This window comes from Callospermophilus lateralis, chromosome 4, assembly GCF_048772815.1.
Source record: "Callospermophilus lateralis isolate mCalLat2 chromosome 4, mCalLat2.hap1, whole genome shotgun sequence".
NCBI classification, from domain to species: Eukaryota; Metazoa; Chordata; class Mammalia; order Rodentia; family Sciuridae; genus Callospermophilus; species Callospermophilus lateralis.
Genome location: NC_135308.1, coordinates 93219165 through 93239685, shown reverse-complemented (window position 1 = coordinate 93239685; position 20521 = coordinate 93219165). Strand labels below are relative to the sequence as shown.

Here is a 20521-nt window from a genome sequence, read left to right as displayed (position 1 = left end):
AAGATTCCCATTATGAGTGCTCCACCATCACTGGATGCCACCTGACTCAAGTTGCTCTTTCTCCAGTTACTGATGGAGGGGACCTTCTCACTAGATGTGTCCAAGGAAGGTGGTGGTCTAGTAGTGAGCAGAGATCATGCATTTTATTGCCTCTGCTTCTTTTATCGCTGTTTTTAGAGTGAAAAAAAAATAGCAAAGAGAAGACTTTGCCTGAGAAATATGAAGTTGCACTTATTGATCTTAATTTAGTAATCTTAGAAAAGCCATTTCCCATCAAAATGCATTCAAAGCTGCCTGTCAGCATAGTAGAGTTTATTGGCATAGTTGAATGCATCTGTATTATTTTCTTAGTTTTGGAATTCAATATAAAATTCTTTCTGAAAATAACTGACAACCCTGACTTTTTCCCCCTATGGAGAATGAAGTTATTATTAGATGTTCTTTTTACTCAAAACCAGGAAGATGATACTAGGTCAAAGGGAGGGTGTGAGAATATTGCAGGTCTGTCTCAAAATGCCTGTGGTGTTGGAATTCTCTCTTTATCCCTTGTAACCCTCCTTTTACTCAGCCCAGGAAAGGACTCCGGAGGCACAGTTGCTGTGTTGTGCTCCAAGATGCTCAACTTTAGATAATTTTCAGCTGGATTTTCTGCTTGCATTTTACATAGTTGCACCAATGAAATAGAGGTATTAGGAACATGTTGGAGGGGAGAGAAAGGAAATATGAAGGACTGTTGACTGCTGTGCAGACCTTGAGGAGGTGACATGTGTGCTCCTTAATCAGAATTTCTGTAGTGCATTGTACATCTGAGGGAGCATGTTTTACCTGCATAGGGTTTGTATGTAGCATCCACTATTTACAGATGTAATTAATTCAGAATTATGTCAGACATTTCTCCATGCATGCATGCGTGGTGCTAATAGGTGCTGAAGATCTTAGATTGTAGGTGTCTCCACACAACTTATAGACTTGAAGTCTGGCTCTTATTCCCCTTGGTGAAGCTCAGGATCTAGAGAGGTTATCCAACAGGGGATCACCAGGTCAGATGTCTCTGAGGTTGCTTTCCACAGCACCATCATTTTTCACCAAATGTTATCTGCCTGATATTACAATTGCAACACCAGCTATCTTTTCTTTAATATTTACCTGATGCCTCTTTTTCAGTGTCCCTTGATTGCAGATTTCCTGGTCATTTTGTTTTAGTTATGTGTCTTATGAGCAGCAGAGACCTTGATTTTTAAAAACTTAATCGAATAGTCTATTTTATTTTGCAAGTTTAATTACTTTGCATGTAATAAATAATGTCTTTGGGCTCATTCGTATTTTTTTTACCTAGGGTAGCTTTTCTTTTCCTTCCACTTCCTTTTTGCTTTCTGTTCAATGGATGAAGGTTATCTCTCCCTTCCCTTCCCCATCTTATCTTTTCCTCTACTGATTCAGAAGCTTGAGGTTGTACTTCTGTTTTTTGGCAAGTGCTCTGAAATTCTTTTTTCTAATAATTCTATTTATTTTTATGGGGTGCTGAGGATTGAACCCAGTACCTCACATGTGCTAGGCAAGTGCTCTACCACTGAACCATAACCTCAGCCTTGAAATTCTTTTCTTTCCATTAAAATTTTTTTTTTTAGTTGTAAATGGACACAATATCTTTTATGTATTTATTTTTATATGATGCTGGGGATCGAACCATGTGCCTCACACCTGTGAGACTAGCACTCTATCACTGAGCTACAGCCCTAGCCCCCAAATTCTTAATTATACATTTTCTTATGTATTCTTTCTTATAAAGCTTGAAGTTATTAATACTTTTTTCTTCTTCTCATGGGAGAAAGTGCCTCAGCATTGCTTTGCTTGTGCACTGATAGTCTCCCTCCCATCATTCATGAAGCATATGCCTAGAACCACAGTTCTGTGTTTATTCATTTGTAGTTTTATTTTATATTTGATACATACAAAAGAACAAATGTGTCATATAAATTGTGATGTAAGATCCTTTTTTTGGGGGTACCGGGGATTGAACTCAGGGGTACTCAACCACCGAGCCACATCCCCAGCCCTATTTTATATTTTATTTAAAAACAGGGTCTCACTGAATTGCTTAGTGTCTTGCTTTCGCTGAGGCTGGCTTTGAACTCACGATCCTCTTGCCTTAGCCTCCTGAGCCGCTGGGATTACAGGCATGCACCACTGCACCCCCTGAACCATCTTTTTACTGAGAAATTTAATTTCTAAAAGTTGTTTTCCAGTGATTAATTATCTCTCTCTGCTTGCTTTTAATTCTTGCATCTCATTTCTCTCTGGGCTCACTTTTCTTCAGTCCATTCAATAGAGCTCTGTTGGGTTATAACCTTTAGTCTTTACATATATAAAAATGTCTAAAATGTTTTTATATTGCCTCTACTCTTTTTTTCCCCTCTTTCTCTCCCTCCCTCCCTCTCTCTTTCCTCCTGGGCATGGAACCTAGGGCTTCACATATACCAAGCAGGCATTGTGCCTCTGAGCTACGCTCCCAGCCCCAAGTTTTGCCTCTACTCTTAAGTGACAATTTGTGTATGAAATGTTAGAGTGACAACTATTTTCTTATAGTATTTTATAGCTATAGTTTAATGATTTTCTGGAATCTTTTGTTGCTCTTAGAAAATATGCTGTCAGTTGTTATCTTGTTATCTTTACTGGTAATTTTTCTTTACTGTCTGGTAATTTTTAGATTTTCTTCTCTGTCCTCAATGTCCTAATGTCTCACTGTGTTTTCAAGGGGATGTTTTATTTCTGTTCTTCCCCCTTGACAGTTAGTTTAATCCGAATACGTATGTTTTTCTTTAATGTTAAGTTTTTCATCCACTTTCCTTCAAATATTGATTCTTTCCATTTTCCTCTTTTCTGTCAAAACACCTATTAAATATATATGGTCTCCTCTTAATCATCTTCCTCAACTCCTAATTTAATCTTTTATAATTGCCTTTTAAGTCTCTCTATTCTATTTATATTCATTTTTTCATACTGTCTTATAATCACTAATTGTTCTTAGAATATGTGCAGAATAGTTTACCTTCATCAATTAGACTTTTACTTAAGTGATTTAAATTGTGATTTTTTTTTTATATCTCTATAGGTTCTTTGCATATACCCCCATTCTTCATTCACACCAGCATTTTAAAATGTTGTATTGTTTTTGGTAGATACCTGCTTTCTTTACCCATTGGAGGACCAAAAAAAAATACTCATTTAAAAGTTATTTTGAAATTGTTTTGTTACTTGGTTTTATTGGTAATGAATTAGTCTCCCGATTCTTTATTGTGATGGTTGTCTTTCTTAATCAGTTTTCTTCATGTGCTTTGGAATTTCACTCTTCAGTCTCTTTTCAGGTGGGAGGATTTTGCTTTTCCTTTCTATGTTCATTCATTTTCTCTATTAGCTTTGGATTTTGTCTCCCTGTTCCCACTAGCCCAGAGCTGGGTCTGGCATTGAAGGCTGAGATTTCAGGTCCTCTGGTGACCAGTGGTCATTGTGATCGCAGGTGGCTAGCCCCAGACTTTCATGTGCTTTCTGTTCCCTTCTACTACCAGACCCTAGAGGGGGCCAGTGGATTTGGGGGGATATTTGAAGAGGTAGAGAACCCCAACTTTATTCCCTTCTTTTATATCTTTAGTGTCATCTCTTCCATGTGCTTTCAGTTCTGCCTATCTTGTGAGGGTTGAATGTTAGCCAGGCTCTTCCTGTGTTATTCTTATTTGATTTCTGATCCATGAAACTTCTTATTAATGTCTTCAGGTGTGCTGTGTCATACACACACACACACACACACACACACACACACACGTGCACACGCACAATACACATATACATTACATGCTTATGGACATCATTATTGCTAAACCTGACAGTCACACAGAAAAAGTTTTTTTCTAAATTTTTTTTTTTTTTAGTTGTAGATGAACACAATATCTTTATTTATTTATTTTTATGTAGTGCTGAGGATTGAACCCAGTGCCTCACACGTGCGAGGCAGGTGCTGTACCACTGAGCTACAGCCCCAGCCCCAGAAAAAGTTTTTAATAAACAAAAATTAGTACAATTACATGAGTTAGAAAGGTGTAACCACCCAATACAGAACTGGAGTATGAAAAGCAAACCAGTTTTTTTTTTTTTTTTTTTTTGGCCATAGATGGGATGCTTGAGATGAAAGATTAAAAAACAAAAAACAAAGACCAAACCAAACAAAAACCAAATATTCATATTTTCTGTCTTCCTTCGCTCCCTCATTGGGGAGGGCTCTGTAGCTTGGGCTTATGTGCAGTGATCTTCAGTCAGGACTTAATTTTCTTCATCATCATTCCATTAACCATCGCCAGGTTTCACGGCATTTAGAAGACTTTGAAGCAGAGTGATGTTAGTTGACCACAAAGTTGGGCTTTCTTAGTTATCTAAATATCTAATTAGAGAAATAGAAAGAGAAAATGAATATTGATAGTTTTAAAAAGAAAATAAATGCAAGTATTTATGTTCCAGCTGGACTTGTATTGAGCAAATTGCAACCTAGTTTTAACTAATCTCAGTTTGCTGAAGTAACCTGAGCTCAAAAAAAAAAAAAAAAAAAAGTTTTCTGTTTTAAGAAGAACTGAATGACTTAGAAGACATTAAGTCATAATTCAAAAGAAGTTCACATCATATTTAATGTACATGTTTTTTTATTTCTGTGGTTGCCTTCTGAGATGTTAGTGAATCCTATCAGCTAGACACATTTTCTAAAGAACTGAGTTAAAATTTAAAATAGGAACACCAAGGAGGCATAGGATCCTTAGAGATGGGATCAGGATGTTTCCTGACTAAATATATTCTAACAGTACTGTAATAGTTGAGACACTTGTAGTTTTATTATTAATGTGATCATGATGGATCATGCTAATACTCGAGAATGATTATGCTACCAGTACATGAAGGATGCTAATTTAAATATTTTTTGTTTTACTATAAAAATCATATTTATAAATGAAATAACAAATGGTTCTTCATCATTAATAACTTTCAAAATTTCTTTTAAAAATACAGAGTTCAAATAAGTTTACCAGTGTTTATAGTAATATAAAGACTGGCCGCCTCCATCTACCTTCCAACATAAAAAATTACAAATAACAGGCGGAGGAAGGAGGGAGCAAAAAGTTAAGTAAGGAAGAATTTTCAAAACACTTCAGGGATTAAATGCCACTGAAGTTCAAGTAATAGTTACAATAATAACAGTAACCAAAATATCAAGTTACAAGTGAACATTGGTGTTTGGTTTTAGAATACTATGGTTTTTATAGAACAGTTGATACTTTCACAATAGGGTCTAATTGCTTACTTGGTTTCTTTTCACAGATTGTTTAAATTTTTCTTCTCCTTCTCCTTCTCCTTCTTCTTCAGATTGAACCCAGGGATGCTTAACCACTGAGCCACATCTCCAGCCTTTTAAAATATTTTCTTTAGAGAAAGTGTCTGCCTAAGTTGCTAAGTGTCTCACTATGCTGCTGAGGCTGGCTTTGAACTCACAAACCTCCTGCTTCAATGTACCAAGCCACTGGGATTACGGGCATGCCCCACTGCGCCCAGCATTTGTTCTGTACATTAGATAAATTGAAATGCAGTAGCTTGAGTGAATAGTAAAAATAAAGTTTGAATTTAGTAATTTAGAGGGATAGCCATTTTCTCTGAAATGGAAAAACTCTACTTTGCTGATCAGTCATGGAAAAGAATCTGGTGGTGTTATCTTACCAGCTCATCTGTTGTTGAGGCACCTGGGACTGTATTTCACAAAAGCCTGCAAATACTCAATTAGACCTAGAGGCAGAGAGGCTGTAGTAGGAACTGGAGAAGGAATATTATTATAAAAGTTAAGGTAAACAGTAACTGCATTAGATATTATCTTTTATTTATTAAAGATTTGTATTATCAATACTTTGTTTTCCATTGTTTCAGTTCTTACATTTAATAAAAAGAAAATCCAACATTAAGCCACAGAGTAACATTTCCTTTTCATTTTATGATAGGTTTGTAACCAAATTATTGGAAGACCTCATCTTTTTTGTTGCTGATGTGCCTAATAATGGACAAGAAGTTCTGGATGTGGTTATCACCAAGCCTAACCGAGAACGTCAAAAACTAATGAGGGAACAAAACATATTGGCACAGGTGAATTTTGTTATGAAGCTAAATTTGCTTATTTTGTTTTTTAAATTATGGTATCAGGAAAGTCCTTGTATTAATTATCTATTGCTGTGTTATAAATGACCCCTAGACAGACACTTACTGAAGTTTCTGTGGATTAAAACTCTAGGAGCAATTTAGGTGGGTGTTCTTGCTGAGGGTCTTTCAGAGTTAGTCAAGGAGTCTGGTGGAGCCGCCTGATGGCTGAGAGGAAACTTGAGAGAAGATGCACTTCCCAGCTTGCTCACTTGGGCCTCTCCCAGTGGAGTCTCCAGGAAGAGGAGGCAACTTGCTTCCCTTAGAAGTGACTGATCCGGGCTGGGGATATGGCTCAAGCGGTAGCGAGCTCGCCTGGCATGCGTGCGGCCTGGGTTCGATCCTCAGCACCACATACAGACAAAGATGTTGTGTCCGCCAAATACTAAAAAGAAAAAAAATAAATGTTAAAATTCTCTCTCCTCTCTCTCACTCTTTCTTAAAAAAAAAAAAAAAAAAAAAGTGACTGATCCAAGGGGCTGAGGATGTGGCTCAAGTGGTAGCGTGCAGGCCTAGGATGTGTGAGGCACTGGGTTTGATTCTCAGCACCACATAAAAATAAAATAAAGATATTGTGTCCACCTAAAACTAAAAAATATTAAAAAAAAAAAAAAAAGAAGTGACGGATCCAAGAGGAAACAAGACATGACCCCCAGATAGGAGCCACAGCCCTTTTATGATCTTATCTTAGACATAACATGTTATGCATTTTGCTGTATTTAGTTAGAAGAAAGTTAATAAATTCAGCCCATAGTCAAAAAGAGAGAAGATTCCATAGGGTATGATTATCAAGAGGCAGGGATCATCGGGTGCCGTCTCAGAGGCAGCCTACCAAAGATCTACAAAAATCCTTTGTGGTCAGATTCTCCAGAAACTGCTGGCAAAAATCTCTAGGTAGAATTTCTAGATGAACTTGGAAAATGCCATTTCCATCCTCTTCCTACTTCTTCTCTTCTCTAGGAACACTGGTTCATAAGTACACCATACAATACTCTGAAATTTTTTTCCCTGAGAGTTTAGAGCTGGTCCTTTATTGTATCTTCCTGAAATTATTTATAATACACCAGTGAATCAGTTCATTTCCTGATAACATGCACATCTGGACATGTCCTTCTTTATATGTTATTCTTTTTTCCTTGTTATTTGCTACTTAAAGTAATGGGCTTTTGTGTGAATTACATATGAACTCAAGGAAGATACTTAAAACATAACTAACAATTATGTTAGTAATATACATGTTCTCGTTGAGAAAGGAAAATAGACACAGTATATAGTATATATAGTCAATATTTTTCTCAAATAATGGGTTATAAATCTAATTGGAGCAAAGCATTTTCTGACATCAGTAATGCTTTTATACAAAACATTTGATTTCAAAGACGTTTGGGACTTGGTATGGATTTATTAATATTTTAACCAACATATTTTTAATTTCAATCAGATTTTTAATTTCAGTGTTATAAATATAACATGCAAAGTTTAGTAAATACACAATTATTGAAGAAATGCTATCACATTTCATGGGTTCCAAATGAGAATTTCTTTCCATTTTTCTTCTTGTGTTAATGCTCATTCCCTTGACTATCTGCTTTTTCCTAATGGTTTACTTATCCTACCAGCTAGTCTCCAGGTGAGCCTACCTGCTGTCTTACTCAAAGCAAATTTTATCCTCAATGCTTTCCAATACTTCCTAAATGCTAACTTTCTTACAAACATCTGGCTCACTGGGTCCCCTCAGCTGCCCATGTGGGTCCTTATTTATTATATTTTAATTCTGATATATTCACTGATTTGGTCACATCTTTCTATACCATGAACAGTGAATTTACTCTTTTAGAAAGAGTTATATTTGGGTGCTCTGGTATTCAGTGCATATATATTTAGGATTGCTATTTCCTCTTTCTGAATTGACCCTAGGAAGAGGTAAAAGTTATATTTGGAAGCAATTTTCTGATGTAAGTTTCAGATAAAAAGTAAATGGTTTCTTTATATTATTTTGATTTGGGGAAGTTATAGAAAATAGTAGGAAAATACCCAAAAGCATACAGAAATTATATTTAGTTCATCTAAACATGCAGCTTGGTACAGTTGAACATCTTTCTATTTCCCAATTTAAGAACATATTATTTCTAAATAAAATTTAGCATTTTATTTAAATAATATTTTTGTCGTTCACTTTAGGGAACTCTTTTAGCATTGGTTTTCTGTCCCTTGAACATTCTAGTCCTGCATCCTAAGTACTTTCACCCTTTACATTAATTCTACTCAAATGTTACAAAAGTGTTTTTGAGCCAATGTTCTTATTTGTAAAAAAAAAAAAAAAAAATGAACATAAAGCATGTTTATTAGAATATGCGATTTTTTTTTTTTTTATTCCTGATAGGTATTTGGGATTCTTAAAGCACCCTTTAAAGAGAAAGCAGGAGAAGGCTCTATGTTGAGGCTTGAAGACCTGGGGGACCAAAGATACGCTCCCTACAAGTACATGCTCCGGCTCTGTTACCGCGTCCTCAGGCATTCGCAGCAGGATTACCGGAAAAATCAGGTGAGAGGTGGCCCCCATTCTTAATTCTGTTTCACATATGAAGTGTGAGCAGGGTTCTTTTCATTGCTGTTGTAAAGTGTAAGAAAGTAGGAATTAGGAATTTCACTTTGCAATGAAGTGTTTTATATTGGCAGCACAAAAATGATCTGTAGGTATTTTTGAGTCAACATAGTTATTTATTCCTCCGTATAAAATTAGAATCCTTGCTTGGGTGAGGATATCCTGAGTTCTTATGTGAACGTATTAACTTCTGGGCAGGAAGAGTACGGGGTCTATTATGTAAAGAGGAATGGAACGTTTCTTGGCTTGAGGAACTTGCAAGGTACAGCCTCAACATCTGTGGCCAAGGAGTTTGTTTTCTAGTGGAAAACATGTGGCATGTGCATCTGAAGTGTAAGGGGGAGGCAGAGGGGAGCAGAGACAGAAGACAAGGATGGAAGTTCTCAAGAGGGGGGAGCACAGCTGTGGCTGGGGAACCCAGGACAGATTCCTAGAGAAGAAAGCATTTGAGTAGGATGAGAATCATTCTCATAAATTGGATGGGAAAAGCAATTTTAGGAACAGAGACCTTTGAAGAGAGAATGATGGATGCTAGAAAAGGTACTTTAGCCCTAAGATATTCACAGCTGAGGAGGACAGGGAAGCCACGTGTGATGCAGCTAAAAGTTGTTGGCTCCTAATGAAAATTCTTTCAGGTCTCATTTTATCTTAAAAGTACATAATATTTTGCATTGTGTTCAATAATGTGAATGTTTAACATAAAATTGTTTAAAATTAATTATCATTTGGAAAATTAGGATCCATGTTTCTCTTAACCAGGAAGGCAGAATACACCACCATAAGTTTTGCTGAGGAGATTATTCCATGAGGAATGGTGTAGGAGAGGGCTGGGGGCAGGCCTAGCACCCCACAGCCTGTGGTGTCAGTCCTGCAGGGTGGAGGTTGTTAGGAATATTTAGTAGTATTTTAGAGTGCTCACTTTGCATTAGGCTTAGTTGTGAGCAATTTTCACAGATTAACTCAGTTTAGTTGATACTAAGATGAGGAATTGAGAAACAGAAAGGTTAAATAACTTGCCTGAAGTTGGAGGCTGTTCTTTTTCTTTCTTTACAGTATTGGGGATTGAATCCAGGGCCTCACGCACGCTAGGCAAGTGCTGCACCACTGAGCTCTCCCCTCAGGCCTATGGTTATTGCATCATTGTGTTATTGCCTCTGGGTAATTTGAAAGTGTTTTGGCAAAAAAGAATACACACACACACACACACACACACACACACACACATACATATATATATTAGGAAGGAAGTGTTAAATAAAATATGTTGGCTTTGGAATTCTGTTCAAAGATTAATAAAGGTCCAAAAATATGTAAAACAGATTAGCCAGGAGATAAATAATATGGGAAAGAAAGGAAGCAGGGGAATAATGTACACAAATCCTTAAATATTTTCAAATGTAATCCCAGGGATAAGCATCTTTCTTTCCAGTTGTAAATGTTATCTCTGGAATTATGCCTGCAACTTCACTACATTCCTTTAAGATGGCAAGATAAAAGTGGATAGAGTTGTTCATGTTTCATTGGAGGAAAACTCAAGATCCAGAATATTAAATGACAGACCTTGGGCTGGGGCTATAACTCAGCAGCAGAGTGCTTGCCTAGCATTTGTGAGGCACTGTGTTTGATCCTCAGCACCACATAAAAATAAAACAAATAAAATAAAGGCATTTTGTCCATTTACAAGTACAAAAAAGAAAAAAAAAATGACAGAAATTCAGGCATTCAGAGAATCAGCATTGGAGGTGCGTGCTCTTCTGAGAGTCTAAAGTCTTCAGAGGAGGTCTGGAATGAAGCTACCCAGCATATTTTACTTGACTTTAGTTTTTTTCTTGGGTCTGAAAAAACAGAGTAATCCCTTCTTACCCACAGTTTCATTTTATCTTGTTTCCATTACCCATGGTCAACTTTGATTCAAAAATATTAATTGCTAAATTCTAGAAGTAATTCTAGAAATAGACATTACTCAGCTGGCTGCTCAATACATAAATCTATCATCTTAAATCACATTTATTATAAGATCTTGTTGTGAATATTCTATTTTATGTTATTCATTATTATTAATATGTTACTATGCCTGATTTATAAATTAAACTTTTATCATAGGTGTGTGTGCATAGGAAAAACAGTTTAAGTCGGGTCTGGTACTGTCCATGTTTCAGGCATCCACTGGGTCATGGAATGTGTCCCTTGGGGAAAAGGGGGGATTACTATGCTTTGCTAGATAGTCCACCACGCCACCCATACAAGTAGTGCTGGATCATTAGAGAATGAAATTAACAGCAAGAGTTCACAGGTCTGCAGCGTCCCTGGGGTCCTCAGTCCCATAAGGCCAGAATGCCTGCCATCCTTGAGTGTGCTTAGCCTTTGGAAGGCTGCTGAGGATCCATCCTCCTGTTCTCCATCCCTGCCTTGGGCTTCAGTGCCAGAAGTCCTGGGGTTGGTCACTCTGCTCCCTGTGGTAGGTTCCTAGGCAGCACATCTTAGTTGGTGTCCTTTCTCTGGCATGGCATGTTCAGGTTTTCTCCTTCCATTAGTCTTAACTGCACCCAGGCTCCTTGTGGTGTGTGCAGTTTCCACTCTGAAAATGTCCTCTGACAGCAGACACTGCAAGGGCCACATCTATACACATGTGCACACACCTCTGCCTAATCACGTGATTCATCCCAGGTAAACACTGACATGCTCGGGGGACCTGGCCTGGGTTTCTGTGCATACGTGGCTGTGGGTCAGTTTTTCCTTCCTCTCCTCTCCCCAGATTTTACATCACTGAGCTGAGGAAGGAACAAAGAAGTCCGTGTTCCTTGAGGGTTGGATTTTATTTCCCCTCACCTCTCCCTGTGTGCTCCAGTGGAATCTCAGTGGTTGTTGAAAAACCTTTTTATCACTTCTTTTTGAATTAAGGTTGCTTTCTAATAAGCATAAAATAGTTTTCTGATGATTTTAAGAACAAGGTTTTTTAAATGTAGGCAAAAGGCCTACTTTTTTGCATGATTACCTTGTTTTCCCATATCATCACCTGTACTTTACAGTCTAACAGAGTTGACTCATGACTTAGTGCTCACCCTGGTCTTTAATGGTGTGTCTTTGTTTGTTATTATTTATAGAATTTGATAACCCTGTAATTTCATTTAATTATTTACCAACTTCTTGGAAGTTTGCCCGATATCAGAGTATGACTACAATGGTCATAAAAGTGTGTAAATCAATACGTATCTTTAAAATGATACACCAACCGAAGACATTTACTTTACTTAATTGGCTACCAATATACAAAGTCATCATTTTGAAAGACCACAAAAATGCTGCCTAGAACATAATTAGATTTGTGCAAACCAATGCCATTTTCAAGGAATAGATACATTCCAGTAAATTTTGCCTGAGGCAAAACCACTTTCTAATCAATACATTCTCCCATCTTAGAAACAGAGATGCCTTCCCAAGGAGAATACCCAGGAACTGGAAAACATTTGATTGTAGAAGGTTTCAGCTCACTAGTTCTATTGTTATGTGAGATGTGTTGCTTATACACACAATGTTAAAAATGAGCAATAGTGACTGGGAGTATAGGAGAGTTAGTGTGAAGAGTAAGGAGCAAAGTAAGTAAAGTTTCATTGAAACTCCTATGGCTTTCTCTTGTTCTTAGTTTTTGCTCTTTACCATAACTCACAAGGACTCTTTTTTTGACTTACCTCTCCAACTCCAGCCCTTGCTTTCCCCTGCTTACTTCCCTTTCACTATAATGGCCATCTCTTCTTTGTAGAACACAAGAAGTTTAGTTCCACTACCACAGGGCCTTTGCACTTGCTTCTTTCACTGCCTAGAGGGCTTCTCTTCAGGTCTTCCCCTGGCTGCCTCCTTTTGATCATTCCATCCTTGTGCCCATGTCCTTTCTTTGGCATCTCCCGTCTAAAGTTGCCACTTTTCTCCATCCTTCTGTTTTTTTTTTTGTTTTTTTTTTTTTTTGCATTTCACTTATCAACATGTGAAATGAGAGTATATTTGTTTGCTCACAAGGATGAAAGCTTCATGATAGCTTATCTGTCTTGTTTACAGGCATACCCCTAGTCTCCCAATCAGTGCCTGGAATGTTTGAGGCCTCTAAGAAATTTTTACTGAATGAATGAATCTGATTAGCAACATGGTTGATTACATTATCTTATTTGGTTGCACTCTGTGTGTGTGTGTGTGTGTGTGTGTGTGTGTGTGTGTGTATGTGTGTGTGTGTAGTACTAGGGATTGAACCCAGGGCCCCATGCATGCCAGGCAAGCATTCTACCACAGAGCTACATCCCCAACCCAGTTTAATGATAAGAAGTGTACCATTATTTTAAAGAAAAGATATTATAGATCATTGTAGTTTATATACAAGAAAGAAATCAACCCAGATCCATCTACAGTCTTCAGGTGGATGCATAGATCTCATGTCTCATGAATGAGATATCAAATAGTTATTTTCTTTTTCATCATCTTGCCAAAATCACTGGTCATGGCTTTTGGGGAGACTCCGAGAAAGAGCCTCTGTTAGGCTGATGAAATCCTAAGTTACCAAGTTGTAAAGATTTGTTATTTTAATTATATTTATTTTTGGTTTCTCACTTACAAGAGCTTAAGCATGCATATTAAAAATCATTTTAGCAATGTATTTTTGTCATAATTTTAGCAATGTATACTGATATGTTTTAATTGCCTTCCTCAAAAAGCTCTACTTTTGAGGAAATATTTACTTGCTTCTCTTTTGACAAAATTTTCAGAGAGTTTTCTGTTGTGAATAAGTGAACCATGTTGCTAGCCCTGTGAGGACCTTGATTTCTGAGCCGTGTGGCGGCACATTCTGACAGTCTTTCCTCTTTGCAGGAGTATATTGCTAAGAATTTCTGTGTCATGCAGTCCCAGATTGGCTATGATATTTTGGCAGAAGATACTATCACAGCTTTGTTGCACAACAACAGAAAACTACTAGAGAAACATATCACAGCAAAAGAAATAGAAACATTTGTCAGCTTACTCAGGAGGAACCGGGAGCCAAGGTTTGAAGTGGTTTATGTAGTGTTCTTTCTTTTCTAGTGGGGACCAGGGCTTTTGGTTTTATTTTTAGAAATTTTAAAAGTTAGAATTCTTTGGTAGCACTAACTTTCCTGGACAAATTCTGTTGAGTTTATTGCTATATAGTTATTTCTTTGTTAGAGACCAAAACCCTTTAGAAACTGGTATTTGTTTATTTTTACCCTGCTGGGACTTGAACCCAGGGCCTTTCCCATGCTGGGCAATGCTCTGTCACTGAGTTACGCCCCAGAACTAGGCTTATAATTTAATGTACTTAATTTTCCTTCTGATAACTTATATATAGCTTTCAAAATATATTCATATATATAATCTCATTTAAAATCTTGCACATTCTCATGAAGAATACTGATTATCTTTTATTATCCACATTTTATTTTTTCTGTGTGTGTGTGTTGGGAATTAAATACAGAGCTTTGCTTATCCAGTGCACATGCTCTACCACTGAGCTATATTATCCACATTTTTGAAATGAGAAAACAGAGCAGTATGCCCAAGAATGCCCTGATAGGAATAGAATATGAAGTAAATCTGGGGATTCTGGTTCTGCTTTGTTTTCACCATGCTGCTTCATCTGAGGGAAATGAACATTGGCAATGTTTTCTTAACTAAGTGGTATAGCAAATAAATACTAGAAAGTAGAACTGGTCCTCTCTCTGGACCAGTCCATGGTCACTTTCATGAAGCATGTGCTGTGTCCTGTTTTACTCAGTACAGCCATTAGCTTTGATCTGCTTTTGTTCTGAGATCAATCCTGGGGACTGTCACTTTAAGGCAGATAAATGATTTTATAAACATAAGTCACCCTGCTGAGGAAAGAATGTCACCAAAGAAATAGAAATAAACATATCCTTTGTATTCAATGAAGGTTTGTATTAAATGAAAAGAATGGAGTGTTTAATTTGTTTCTAATGATGCAGTACAGAAGCAGGACATTAGGTAAATGGAAAAGTATTAAAATATAAAAATAAGTTCCTTGTTATATTCCAAATTATATTTTCATTGTAATGATTTCGTAAAATGCTTCGTCTTCATGTTCAATTTAATTTTTCTTCTCTTGCCAGGTTTTTGGATTATCTGTCAGATCTGTGTGTGTCTAACACCACTGCCATCCCTGTCACTCAAGAACTCATCTGTAAATTTATGTTGAGTCCTGGCAATGCTGACATTCTCATCCAAACTAAGTAAGGCAGATAGATAATGGAGGCATTTTTTTCTGTTCATTATTTTTTAAGTTCTGTAGTTTTGTTTTTTTTTTTTTTTATCATAGTTGTAAGCGTGCTTCCTGATAGATTTTTGCATGTTCCTGATTTTAAGGCTGGTCTCCATGCAAGTGGACAACCCCTTGGAGAGCTGCATCCTACCAGAAGACCTGGATGACGAAGAAGTCTGGCTGTACTGGATTGACAGCAACAAGGAGCCTCACGGCAAAGCTATTCGGCACCTGGCTCAGGAAGCAAAGGAAGGCACCAAATCTGACCTGGAGGTTCTTACCTACTACAGGTGAGGTACTATAGAGTCATAATTCACTCTTTCGCATATTCATCGAGAGTGGATGCTCTGGAACCTCTAAAAGTTAGGTATGTGTGAAGAGGAGATTTTAAAAGTCATTTCAGAACTAAGGTAGCTGAAATGGTTAGGACTAACTGCGTCAAATAGTCAAAAGGAAAGTTGGCGTCTGTGTTTTCCATGTACATCACTTGCCGTTCCCTGAGTTTCCTCTAGATTGGAGTTTTGTGTAGTGGAGTGTTTCTTTCTGTTTTCAACTAGAGAGGGAGACAAGTTAGGATCCAGGGCACAAATTTGAGAGAGCAGTGGAACCTGAGCTGAGGAAGCTGACCTCACTGTGGGGTGGCCACAGAGGAGGACAGCCAGTAGTTTATACCAGTGCTTTTTAATACCTGCTGACCTGGGCTTTGGAGAAACTGGCGTCTGTAGTTACCAAAACTCACCGATGTACAGCAGAAGTACTGAAGGTCGTTCCCAGTGTCGGTGTGTTGGGGACAAGATCCTAACTGGCATCTTTGAGCTTCAGGGATGAAAACAGAAGGCAGCAACCCAGGGACCAGTTTGGCCCCAAGAGGCAGGAATCAGAGAAAGGCAGAAAATGCCCTCATTCCCTGGTTTCTACAGCTACAGCAACAAACCCGAGGCTGACTCTTCATCTCAGAGGCTGATGAGTCCAAGTACTGACACTATCTGAACTGATCACATTTGGTTTGGGAACTGTGGGAGCAAACTAAGCATGTAGATCCTAGAGCCCTCAGCTGAGGGAGGCTGGGGATGGGGCGAGATGGTGTCATGGGACTTGTGCTCCCTGGCCTTCCAGCCTAGTGTCTTTGTAATCCCAGGAAACCTGGAACACAGTGACACCCTGGGCCAGACACATGTCACTGGAGCAAAGAGGAGAGATTATAATAAAGGGGCAGAGAGACGATCTCATGTCTGTGTCCTTATTTATCACTTGAACTTCCACTCCCAGAGTTTGACTCAGTATCACAAGCACTTGGAAATACAGAGATCATCAAAATAGACATCAATTTGCACTCTGAAATTTAGGAGGTTTATCAAGATAAAATCAACAATGTAATATGTCTCATATTTTTAAGGTACCAGCTAAACCTCTTTGCGAGGATGTGCTTGGATCGCCAGTATCTGGCCATAAACCAGATTTCTACACAGCTCTCTGTAGATCTGATCCTGCGGTGCGTGTCGGATGAGAGCCTCCCGTTCGACCTCCGGGCATCTTTTTGTCGCCTCATGCTTCACATGCATGTTGACCGAGACCCCCAGGAGTCTGTGGTGCCTGTTCGCTATGCCAGGCTCTGGACGGAAATCCCCACAAAGATCACGATTCATGAGTACGTTGGGAAACATTTCTTAAGACTATAAATTTAGCAGTTGAACTCAAAATCAAATGTCTTTAATTTTGAGATGAAATACCGTAGAAAGGCACGTGTGTATCCTAAGATTGTTCATCTTCCAAGTGCAAATGAGATTTTTGATTTTTTATTTTTTTTGGTACCAGGGATTGAACCCAGCATGCTTAACAACTGAGCCACGTCCCCAACCATTTATATATTTTATTTTTTGAGACAGGGTCTTGCTAAGTTGCTGAGGCTGGCTTTGAACTTGGGATCCTCCTGCTTTGGCCTTCTGAGTCACTGGGGTTATAGGCTTGTAAGATATTCTTTTTGAGAATAAAATGACAATTTTCAGTGACAATAGAAACATCTTTCTGGAAGCCAGTATGCAGAAATAATAAGAATAATGATAAGCTAAAAGCTTAATATTATAGTTGACTCTGATTTAAGTACTTTGTATGTGTTCTTTCTCATTTCACAATGGCCCCGTTTTATAGATGCAGGCATGATACCTGGAACGGTTAATTGATTTTTTTTTTAAAAGAGAGAGTGAGAGAGGAGAGAGAGAGAGAGAGAATTTTTTGATATTTATTTTTTAGTTATCGGCGGACACAACATCTTTGTTTGTACGTGGTGCTAAGAATCAAACCCGGGCTGCACACATGCTAGGCGAGCGCGCTACCACTTGAGCCACATCCCCAGCCCGGGGTTAATTGATTTAATAAGGTCTTCAAGTGAGGAAGTTAAAGTACATAGTTTTCTGTTTTTTAATTATTATAATCAGTTTAACTTGCCTTATCTTCTGTCTTTCCAGATATGATTCTATAACAGACTCTTCCAGAAATGATATGAAGAGGAAATTTGCACTAACGATGGAATTTGTTGAGGAATACTTGAAAGAAGTTGTAAATCAGCCCTTTCCTTTTGGGGATAAAGAAAAAAACAAACTAACATTTGAGGTATTTTTAAATGGTTACTCATAAAGTAATTAAATGTTCCCTGTCAAAAATGAGATACATTAAGCATCAAAGATTTTTTTTCCCTTTGATATTTAGGGTATTTCGGTAATTGGATAGTTTAATTCATGACAGCATGATTCTCTGCATTGATAAAATATAGATTTGGTGCTTTGATGAGATATCAAAATACTTTAATATCTATTAATTACTGTTTCCCTTGAATTTTTTGAATATGTTATTTTTGTTACAGTTGATAAATGAGGATACTTTTTCATACTTTATGTTTGGATGCTTTTTTTTTTCCCCTTATCTTCGAAGAGGTGATATTTTTAGGCTCATTTTACTGAATTGAAATGTCTTCAGTGATGATATCATTTTTGGAATGATGCACACCTAGAGGATGCTGTTTCAGGATACCTAATGTATTAGCTCCCTATTGGTGTGTGACATATTACCCTCAAATAGTAGCCTAAAACAAAAACATTCATTTCTTATCTTCCAGTTTCTATGGGTCAGGAGCCTGGGAGTAGCTTGGTAGTTGTGGTTCAGGGTTCTCCCAAGAGGGAGCAGTCAAGATGCTGAGCGAGATGGCAGTCATCTGGGCTAGATGGTCTGCTGCTCGTGATTATTGGTAGCCATGCTTTCTGGCTGGCTTTTGACTAAACGCCTCAGCTTCTTCTTTCTGGGAGCTGACTATACCCATGACATGTCACTGGCTCCCTGCAGGGCAAGTCAGGACAAGGAGGACTCCAAGATGAAAGTTGCAGTCTTCTATCATCTGATCTTGGGAGTGGCATGCCATCACTCTGCTGGATTCTGTTGGTCACAGAGACCAACGTAGACAATGTGAGAGGACCCTGTACAGTGGGGGCCATATCCTGGAGGCTGCCTCTCATACTTGATGTGTCTCATAGTATACAGAAGACTGCAAAGCAGAATAAGGAACATGTATTTATGGGCAAGTTTCATGGATAATATTTATTTACTGAAGTAATTAGTTTAACCACTCATTAAGTAGTATCCTACTGACTTAAATGAGCTAATATTCAATAAGGAGGTAATAATTCAAATAAATAATAAAATAAATAATAAATAATTCAAAATAAATCAAAATTTAAGGGTTGCTTTTACAGGGATTTTAACTCCTAGGTATTAAAGAATTAGAAAGTTTAGCAATATCTGAACTAATTCAGATTTTAAAATGTCAGTGTTCCTAATGTTCTTTTTTTCACTTCTGCCTTCTTTACCACCCCCCCTTTTTTTTTATTAAGGTGGTTCACCTGGCTCGGAATCTTATATACTTTGGATTTTATAGTTTCAGTGAATTATTAAGGCTGACAAGAACACTTCTGGCCATCCTAGATATTGTACAGGCCCCCATGTCATCGTATTTTGAAAGATTAAGCAAATTTCAAGATGGAGGTAAGAACTTCTGAGACATATTATAATTTTTTTTATTACAGTGAAGTAAAATAAAAATCAAGTCTATAGAGCAGTGGTTGATAACATGCACTTTCTCATACACTTGCAAAATATGTATGAAAAGTAGTCTTGCGACCTGGCAGACGGTAATGGGGGATTCACAAGTATGCTTCTTTGTTTTAATGCTATAGTTTCAAAAGACAAACTTATAAGATTGAATTCCATCTTTAGCAATGAACGTTATCACTGATCCCTCAGTGAAAATGTTATATGTTAAAAGAATAAAAGCATCTTACTCTTTGTGATCATTGTGGTATGTATCATAGGGTTTGGAACAGGGCATCTGCAGATGCAAGGAGGTACTGGCTAAGGTCTTCCTAAGGGAGGCTGAGTACACAGATAGAGTGGGAGGCAGTGGGTGAAGTGGAGGAGAGGGCTCTGGAGGCAGAGTGCCTGGGTTCCCTTCCTGCCTGTGGCATTATAACTTATTTTCTCTTTGATTTTCTTTTCTCACTTGAGATAGAAAAATGACAATTATAGAATTATAGTGTCTTTCTCAGAGTTTTCTTATGAGAAGAACATATTGATGTATTCAGTAAACTACAACAGTGGCTGTCTCATAATTCACTAAGTCTTTTTATAAGGGTAATTGCCTTAGGTTGAATATTGAAAGTGCCCTGAGATGGAGAACTTTTTGTGGGAAGCTTATTAAGGGTGTTCTCAGGATATACACCTGTAAGGAAGTGAGAAAGATAGGTTTGTGCAGATCAGAGGGACCAATGTGCAATGCTTGCGACCTCAGCTGAGCTGGAATGGCCCCATGGGGTTGTCACAGATTAAGGCCAGGAGCCCAGTTTCTACCTTAGTGTCAGCCAGCCAGTGGCTGCTGGCTTCTCATGGAGTAGGGTGTACTGGTTAAGTAGCACTGGGTAAGTGTGCCGTGGCCAAGTGCTCACTCCGCCCTGAGCAGGCAGCAACCATGATGCCTCTGCACTCCCCACTGGGGAAGAGGTGCCTCAGCTCTGAAGCAGGGTAATAGGGGAGCACAATAGCATCCCCTGCAATAGCCACTGCAGGAGGAAAAGGTGGAACCAGAAATCTAATTTCAGACATTAGGAAGAAATATCTAATTAAGAATTATAAATGAGGTACTTACAGATAATCCAGAGTAATTAATTGCTGCTGCCTAAATCTCAATCCCTTTTATATCTTACAAAAAACTGTATAGATCAATAAGAAGCAAATTAAATCACATAAATCCTTCACCTTCAGCATCACTAGAGGCCAGTGGACAGCACAAACTTGAGTTACTGTAAATGGAAAAGTAAATATCAGTTTTCAGTAGAGCTACCTCATGAGCTCCCACTACAGGCCACAGTCAGGGTCTCTGG

General features: G+C 38.0%; 1 protein-coding gene across 2 annotated transcripts in view; it reads left to right on the top strand.

The window, feature by feature from the left end:
• Itpr2 (inositol 1,4,5-trisphosphate receptor type 2) overlaps window positions 1–20521 on the top strand; it is a 474501-nt gene that overhangs the window by 137791 nt on the left and 316189 nt on the right. For both annotated transcript variants that reach the window (XM_077109287.1, XM_076854229.2), the window contains 8 exons: window positions 6027–6168; window positions 8603–8764; window positions 13679–13851; window positions 14950–15069; window positions 15203–15388; window positions 16495–16746; window positions 17564–17708; window positions 18980–19130. In XM_077109287.1, the coding sequence (XP_076965402.1) occupies window positions 6027–6168; window positions 8603–8764; window positions 13679–13851; window positions 14950–15069; window positions 15203–15388; window positions 16495–16746; window positions 17564–17708; window positions 18980–19130 (1331 nt within the window). The remainder of the gene's footprint in view (window positions 1–6026; window positions 6169–8602; window positions 8765–13678; window positions 13852–14949; window positions 15070–15202; window positions 15389–16494; window positions 16747–17563; window positions 17709–18979; window positions 19131–20521) is intronic.